Genomic DNA, 8,255 nt, shown 5'->3' with positions numbered 1-8,255 from the left:
TGATTATAATTTAAGGTTAATTACTTCTGATTTTTTAGTCAAAGGTTGAATTGGAAGAATATGGACTAAAGTGAAAAAAAGACGCCAAACATGGGTGGCATTCCAAAAGTTTCAGGAAAGATACATTTTGGTCATCTAACTTTTAAAATAACACAAATTATATGATTTTGGTGCCTTAAATTTTTTTTTCTTAAAATTCAATTTTGGTATAAAAGTTTATTTTTGTTATTTTTTAGTTCCTGATTTTGAGAGGAGAGAGAGAGGTCGCTAGATTTCGGTGATAGAGAGAGAAAAATATCATTGACACTAATTTATACCACCAAAATGGTTGATGTTTTGTGTCAAATGATTCCATTTGATGAGGGAAGTTCATATTAAGTGTTTTTTTACCTTCAAAGTTCATGAAAAAACAGATATGAGCTCAGTTTAATTTTTAGTTTCGGGTTGATTTTAGTTTTTGAGATGAGTTTTTGGTTTTTTTGAGGTTGTAGTTAGGTGTATAACAGTTCCAGAGGTGTTTTGGGTCAAAGAGGGTTGAAAAACTTGTTTTTGGGTAAAAAAACTTAAGCCTCTATTTCTCGATCACCACAATGGTCAGAATCTGGGCAAATTAAACGACACATCGTCCAATTTTTATTTTCAAAAAAATTGTCATCCACCCTTGCAACAAAAAAATAAGGCTCAGTCATGTAGGCCCCCACGTGGGCCCTGACAAAATGGGCTAGACCCAACAACATTTAACTTTTGCTTTTTTTTATAAAATATTTTTTTCTAATTATTTTTTTAAAATTAAAGATTTTTTATGTGGTTTTTTCTCTAATTTGTTTTATTTAGATTTAGATTAATACCCTTCTCTATTTCATTTGTTTAGAAATCACATTTTAAATGACAATTATTTTTTTGGTTATGCATTTAAATTTTAAAGAGTTTTTATAATTCATCTATATTTTTATAATTTTTTGTATAGATGAACTTTATTTTTGATATTTTCAAATAATATTTATAATATGTACAACCTTACATAATGTTTTTTTCATTTTATTTTATTCAATTATTTAATTTGTGTCTCTATTTCTATTATCGTTTATTGAATAAAAATATTATTTTAATAAATAAGTTTAGTAAATACAACTAAGTAAATCTCAATTTTAATCTTTTTTTTTAAATTAAATATTTTTATCTATATCTGTTTCAATTTTTTTTAATTATTATTTATGATTGTTTTATTTATAAATACTCATAGTTTTTAATTTATTTGATTATATGTATGTATAAATTTTTTAATTTTTATTTAAAATTTTTTTAAATATAAAAATATATTAAAAAATTTATATATATAATTATTTATTTACAACTAAGTAAATCTCAATTTTAATCTTTTTTTTTAAATTAAATATCTTTATCTATATTTGTTTCAATTTTTTTTAATTATTATTTATGATTGTTTTATTTATAAATACTCATAGTTCTTAATTTATTTGATTATATGTATGTATAAAGTTTTTAATTTTTATTTAAAATTTTTTTAAATATAAAAATATATTAAAAAATTTATATATATATATATAATTTATTTTATTTAAAAAATATATTTAACTCACAAATCAAGGATCTAATAAATTTAAACTAGAGGGGTATCGGTGATTTTCCCTTGTTTTTGTCTGATAATGCATCACCTACTTAACCTAGCCTATCTCATTCGCAATCTCCCTCCCTCCAAAACTTTCGAAACACACAAACCTCTCTCAAGGGTTAGGGTTAGGGTTTTGCCTTATCTATATATATAAAAAAACCACTCCTCTTCATTCCAACAATAATAGTCTCGCCAATTTAAACAACAATGCCAAGGCACAGAAGCCGGAGCAGAAGCTACAGTCCTGGTCGCCGTAGCCGAACCCCTCCTCGGGGCCGTAAGCGATACGATGACGAAGATCGCCACCGTGACACCCGTTCTTACCGTGACCGTCGCTCTCCTGCTTCATCTGGCTTGCTCATTCGCAATCTCCCTCTCGACGCCAGGTCCTTTGCTCTTTCCCTCTCTATTGTTTAATTGTTTTTGCAATTTTTACTAATCAATTCGGCTTGAGGACAGTTTTTATGCTACCGTTCAAGTTTATTAACTAACGATGGAATCTTCGATGGTAATTGTGAACTGAATTGTGAACATTTATTTATTCAAGTCGTGTAATATTATTGTTGAATATTTTTAATTAGGTGATTACACTCGTATTGTTTCAATTCTTGTTTAATACCTTAACTGTTAATTTATAAGGGAGAGGGTTTTTATGCTGAGTTATTTAAGTTCTTTAGTGAATTGTTGAATCGTCGTCAACTGAATTTTGAATGTCCAATTCCTGTCTGTTGATCTATTAAAGTAAAAAACTTACTGGTCATGTGATGTTCTGCAGGCCTGAAGATCTTAGGGGGCCATTTGAGAAATTTGGTCCTTTGAAAGATATTTATCTGCCCAAGAATTACCACACTGGGTAATTGCTTGTTTTTATTGTATAAGTGGTGTTTGGTTTTCAGTTGTTTTGTGCCTGACATGTTAATGTTGGTGTTTCTATGCTTTATTTCTTAATCACAATATTGATTAGTTTGGTTGTTGGTTAGTTTTTTATTATTTTTGTGTTGCTGTGATTATAGGGAACCACGAGGGTTTGGATTTGTGAAGTATCGTTACGGTGAAGATGCAGCTGAAGCAAAAAAACGGATGGACCATAAAATCATTGGTGGACGTGAGATAAGAATTGTCTTTGCTGAGGAGAACAGAAAAACACCTCAAGAAATGCGCAGAACTCCTCGCACAAGGTGTGTCAATAACTTACTTGACTCCAGTGATTCATCTTTATTCAGTTCTTATTGTATCAATTTTTCTGTTCAACTGAAACAGCACTTTTAATTCATTAGCTTACTGATTCTTTTTAAATTTTATTTCTAGTGACCGACATGGAGGCAGCCATGGAGGGAGAACACCACCAAGGTCCCCAAGACATCGATATCGTTGTTAGTTCAAATTTTCCCTTGTAAATTTATCTTTCTTTATCAAAATATTCTTCAAAATTTTGTGGTTTTATCTAAACCTTATTATGCAAGTGATCTGTTTTTGAAATCAATGAGTTTTCCTTGAATAATTTCGATGAACTGTTGAATTTTTTCATTGACAGCCTACTCACGCTCACCTTCACCTGCCAGGCATGATTCGAGGTTTGATTTTATCTGTTCAGTATCTGTTTTGCTTTCTTTGTGATGCTGTTACATGTTCTTGTCATGGCATTTCCTTTCTCTTATCTTTTTGCAACGTGCATGAAAATTTGTTTACATTTGAATGCTAGTGAATTGTATCTTACAACCGTAAGCTTCTGCATGCCAGCAGTTTTTTCACGAGATTAAGCTGCTGATTTCTTTTATCACTTCTGCACTTTTCACTTTCTTTTAGGAGATATTAGAGTTTCAACCTTAGGAATAGTGGCATGAAATCATAGAGGATTGCTGTATGTCTTTCCATATACCATGAAGTAGATGGAGCATTTTATCGTTCCGTGAACAGTATGAGTTTGTAACATTATTTTGTTATTAATAGTATTAACTTCACATACCCATGTGACTGGTAAGTTCATGTGGGATGCGCTCCCACCTAACAAACAACATGGTTATCGCTGTCAATGATGATATAGTGATGCATTACTTGTTCATTTGTTTTCTTGGTTCAGAGGAGGTTGGTATTTGTTTTCTTTATTTCCCACGCGCCTAGACTTGACATTTCACCTGTTTCAATGAATTTGAATGTTATCTGCCGGTGACCTTGTTTCTGCAGATGTTAAAGTGAAAAAGGAGATGATAAATAAAGATTAATTCCAAAAAGAATTCATAGTGATGGCCGACATGCTTATCTTTCAATGAAAGCCTTTCAATAAGTTTTGACCATAATCTCACCTTCACCAGCTATTCTCTACAAACTGCATTTGGCTTTCCCATTCTTTGACATTTGGGTTGGTGAGGTTTACTACAGTTGAATTGGACTATAGCCAAACTTGATGTGAGAGATGACTAGAATCACAGGGTATTCATTCTTTTATTTTTCATAAAAAACTTTAGAGCAACTTTTTAATAAGGATTTTTTTTAAGTTTGATATCTTGTTTTGCATATACTATCCAGTTAAGAAAGAATATAAAGCTTATATTTGGTCCAAGAAAGAAATCATCTTCAAAGAAGGAAAGCTATTCAAAGTTTTACTGGTAGAGATATGATGGCAATGTCCAAGAAAAAGATAATATGAGATTTTAGAATGTTGGGGCAAAGAGAGCCATGAAGTTATCGGATGCTGATCAATAGAGCCCAACTGTCAATTGTTTGGATGCAAGTATCATAATTTTGTTCAGAAACCCTGGAAAGGTGCAGGTAACAGCCATATTTTGATCAATCAGATTTTCAACGAAGCTGCAGGCAAAAATATCATTTCTCTAGAAACAAGTCATCTGTCATTTATCTAAATGGAAGAATGCATACTGAAATTGCTTTATTCATGGAGACCACAAATTCAGACAGATCTATTATAACTGGAGTAGATACGCTTCAAATTTCTGTTTTCTTTGTCTAGCTTCATCATTGATCTAGTCACTTATTTTGGGAAGTTCTTTTATACATCTTTATTTTCATTGAGACAGGGATCGCGGTGTGAAGGAGGATTATTGCTCTCCACGGAGATCAAGATCCATTTCACGCTCTCGTTCTCCACGAGATGAGAGGGACTTCCAGGTAGACCAGCGGTCGCTAAGTCCATCGGAGAAGGGCCGAAACCCGAAGGAAAGGAACCATGCATCTCGTGGGTCAAGGACTCTGAGGGCCAATAGCCGTAGTCCATCAAGGTCGCATTCACAATCCTATGGGTAAGTACCTTCTGCTTCCTTTTTTCCTTTTTTATCAAATAAAGTCATTTGATATCTATTCTTTAGTTCTGAAAAAACCATTGTGAGGTGAATGTATGTCTTAGGTCTTACCAGAATGTAATAGGAAATCTGGCAAAGCATCTAGTGCTCAAATTTCCAAAATTGTATTTCTCTATAACTATTGAGGATATTGCTCTGTTACATGTAGTTTTCAGAACATGGATGTAAGCCACAATGCTGGATGTAAGCCAACTGAGTGTCAAAGTCTAATGCATAATGCAGTGATAGAAACAGTTCTTCCTTTACAGAACATGGAAGTGCAGTGTTTGCTCTGATTTGAGCCATTTGGGATAAAAAGACTGAAAGTTTTCAAGCAAACAGCGTTCCTTTGTTACATGTAGTTTTCAGCCTTTTTTTATGATGCTTTTGGGGGTGTCTGTAGTGAGCATACAGAGATGTTATAGAGCTCTGTCCTAGTTTTGTTTTTGTGTTTTTGTCTTTATTATGAGGAGAATGGCTCATCCACCTGTTTGTAATTTAATAACTTTTTTCTGCGTTGGTTATTCTTAGATGTCTCCATGTAGAGTATGCTAGCTTGCCTTCATCTTTTTCTTTGTATTACTTGAAATACTGGAGTACTGATCCTTTGTATTTTCTGTGCAGTTCTCGCTAATGTCTGTTCTTATTTACGCTGCCATTTTATGCTGGATGCGGTTATCCCGCGGGGGAGTAACTATAAGCTATATGAAGAATGTTAATATGGCTATGATATGTGGATTTCTTTTGGTTTAGAGTACTTGTTATCTCAGTGACTAAGATGCGTTCTCGTGCATGTCAATATTTTGTGCTGCTCATGTGGTTCCTGTTGGAAATCGTACTGTCTAGATGACTTGGCTGATAACCCTACTTGGCTACCTATGTTCATGCCAAGTGAATTTAGTCCCATCGTATTTTAGTATTCCATAAATTGGTGTTTGTAATTTCCAAGAGCTCATTACCTAAATACTCTAGAAGAATTGGGTATCTTATAGAGAGCCTTACTGTTTATATATACAATGTGAACAGTAAAACATCTTGATGCATCTTTTTAATTGTTTTACATCAATTCTATGACAGCTCAGACGGCTGAAGCGCGCGGCAATGTCGAAGGTTGCAGGTTTTAATCCCTGCGCCAGCAATTTTTCTTTCCAAAAATTTAGGCCATGTTCGCTTATGAAAAGTGATTTTTTTTTGTAAATTATTTTTGTAAATTTTTTTGTGCTTGTTTGTCAAAACTTAATTAATGAAAATAGCTTTTTAATCAAAGAAAAATTTGATTTGGTTCTTAAGGAACTATTTTCTTTTGTATTTTAGGTGGAAAATACTTTCCTGAAGTTATGAAAAAAATTAGAAATATTATTTTTTTCTGATTATATCAAATTTGGTCTTTAACTATTGAATGCTATATATTTTGTTTTGAATATTTTTTTTAATTTCATCTTTTAAAATTTGATTTATTTTTATTTGTATATTAATTTTGGTTCTTATTATTATGATTGTTATTTGTTATTTTTTATTTTTTAAATGAATTTTTTTTATCTATTAAATTTGGTTCTTATTTTTTTTATTGTTATTTATTTAATTTGAAATAATTTATGAAATTATAATTATAATTATTTTAATTTTATTATCTTTTAACTTTTTTATTTGTTATATTTGATTTTTATTATTTTAATTGTTATTTATTTTATTTGAGATAATTTATAAAATTAGATTTTTTTCAAATTTATTCTCATTCAATTTTTTAATTTGTAAGATTTGTTTCTTATTATTTTAATAAACTAGAAAAAAATAAAATATTAATAAGTTATTTTTCAGCTTATTTTTTATGATATAATGAAACACTGAAAAGTTTTTTTAAATTTATTTTTCAAGACATTACTAAATATTAAAAAATAATTTACTTTTTAAAAAATTATTTTTAAAAAACTATTTTAAAAAATATTCTATAAACAAATAGAGATTTAGATGAAATGTCATTTGCCGTTAGCCACCATGCATGGCATACTACAGTGGGCTAGAAGTTGGGTGTGATCTTTTTATGTCATTTTCTTTGTTTTTTTTCTTCTTTTTTTTCTTCTTTGAGTTTTTTGTTTGGCACTCAATTTTTTTTCCCTCCACGTGAAAGGTAGATTGGTACTAATGGTGATAGCACAAGCTCTCTACCCAAATATTCCATCAACATCTAAATTTAGAAAAACAAAAGTGGAGAGACGAATGAAAGAGTAATATTTCAAAACCTAACAAGAAGAGGTCTAGTTGGGTGTGATCTTTTTATTTCATTTTCTTTGTTTTTTTTTCTCTTTTTTCTTCTTAGAGTTTTTTGTTTGGCACTCAATTTTTTTTTTTTATAAAAAATACTTGTTTTTCAGTTTTAACATGATTTTGAAATATTATTATAATTTCTTTTGGCAATTATTATGTATTTGATTTAAAAATAATAGTTAATGAAAATTTAATTCATTTTTTTAATTCTTAAAACTTTTAAATATACTTTTAATATGATTTTATCATATTTATAACATTTTTAGCTTTCAATCATATATAAAAATTATGAATATACTATTTTAATATTATTTTTCTCAAATTGCATTAAAAATCATAAAATATTTCTGGTTCAACCAGTTGATTGATTTGTAATGATCAGTGAAATCGGCTGATCAATTTTAAAAATAATAAGAAAAATCTCAAAATTATCAAAATTAGGAGGCTTTAATGAAATTTTCAATATCTAAGGATCTGGTGATCCGTTTAGTGATGCTATGACTATTACAAAGAAAACAAATTACAAAAATTTCTATAAAAAAATTAAGCCCAATTCAATGGTCGAATAAAAAGTTATGGTTTCTTAAACTGTTATTTTGGCTTGACATGATCAGACTTGTTCCACTAGTTTATAAATCCATCTGCTAGGTTATTCACATAATTTATTTAGGACAGATTCTCATTTAGTTATAGTAAATCTCATACCTGACTGCTTAGAATCATTCACTATTATGTGAATAATAACTTTTTAAGATTTTAATTAAAGTTTATTTTTGAATTTATAAGTTGGACAAAGATAATTTTGAGTCGAAACATATTTGAAAGAAATTTTCTATAAAATTATTATTTATGTGTGAAATAATTAAATGGTTAATATAAACTTTAATAATAATTGGTTTTTTTATGGTTTTACTTCTTATATATATATTTTTACGTATTTTTACTTTGATATTGTAGTCAAATTACGATGATTAGATAAGAAGTTTGAAATTTTTAATTTTTCAACCCTCAAATTTCCTATATTCTTCAGTTCATTTCTTTCTGTTATTCAGCTCCTTATT

General features: G+C 29.6%; 1 protein-coding gene across 3 annotated transcripts; it reads left to right on the top strand.

Moving 5' to 3' along the window:
* The first annotated feature begins 1,668 nt into the window (after positions 1-1,668).
* Positions 1,669-5,989, top strand: LOC7475944 (serine/arginine-rich SC35-like splicing factor SCL28). Of its 3 annotated transcripts, none has more exons than XM_024609233.2 (7): positions 1,673-2,019; positions 2,409-2,486; positions 2,647-2,811; positions 2,942-3,006; positions 3,168-3,207; positions 4,669-4,890; positions 5,099-5,541. In XM_024609233.2, exons 1-7 carry the CDS (start codon positions 1,841-1,843, stop codon positions 5,223-5,225), a joined length of 876 nt encoding a protein of 291 aa, XP_024465001.2. In that variant the 5' UTR covers positions 1,673-1,840; the 3' UTR covers positions 5,226-5,541. The 3 variants fall into 3 exon arrangements, with proteins under 3 accessions (XP_024465002.2, XP_024465001.2, XP_002314444.4); XM_002314408.4 differs by lacking the exon at positions 5,099-5,541 and adding an exon at positions 5,554-5,989 and having other exon boundaries at positions 1,678-2,019; XM_024609234.2 differs by lacking the exon at positions 2,409-2,486 and having other exon boundaries at positions 1,669-2,019.
* Positions 5,990-8,255: the final 2,266 nt, after the last annotated feature.

Source organism: Populus trichocarpa, chromosome 10 (genome assembly GCF_000002775.5).
Source record: "Populus trichocarpa isolate Nisqually-1 chromosome 10, P.trichocarpa_v4.1, whole genome shotgun sequence".
NCBI classification, from domain to species: domain Eukaryota; kingdom Viridiplantae; phylum Streptophyta; class Magnoliopsida; order Malpighiales; family Salicaceae; genus Populus; species Populus trichocarpa.
This window is presented reverse-complemented; position numbering and strand designations above follow the sequence as displayed.

Coding starts and splice junctions, on each gene's coding strand:
- LOC7475944 (XM_024609233.2), top strand. CDS start 1,841: ATGCCAAGGCACAGAAGCCGGAGCAGAAGCTACAGTCCTGGTCGCCGT. Junction 2,487..2,646: donor CCCAAGAATTACCACACTGG/GTAATTGCTTGT, acceptor CTGTGATTATAG/GGAACCACGAGGGTTTGGAT. Junction 3,208..4,668: donor CCTGCCAGGCATGATTCGAG/GTTTGATTTTAT, acceptor TCATTGAGACAG/GGATCGCGGTGTGAAGGAGG.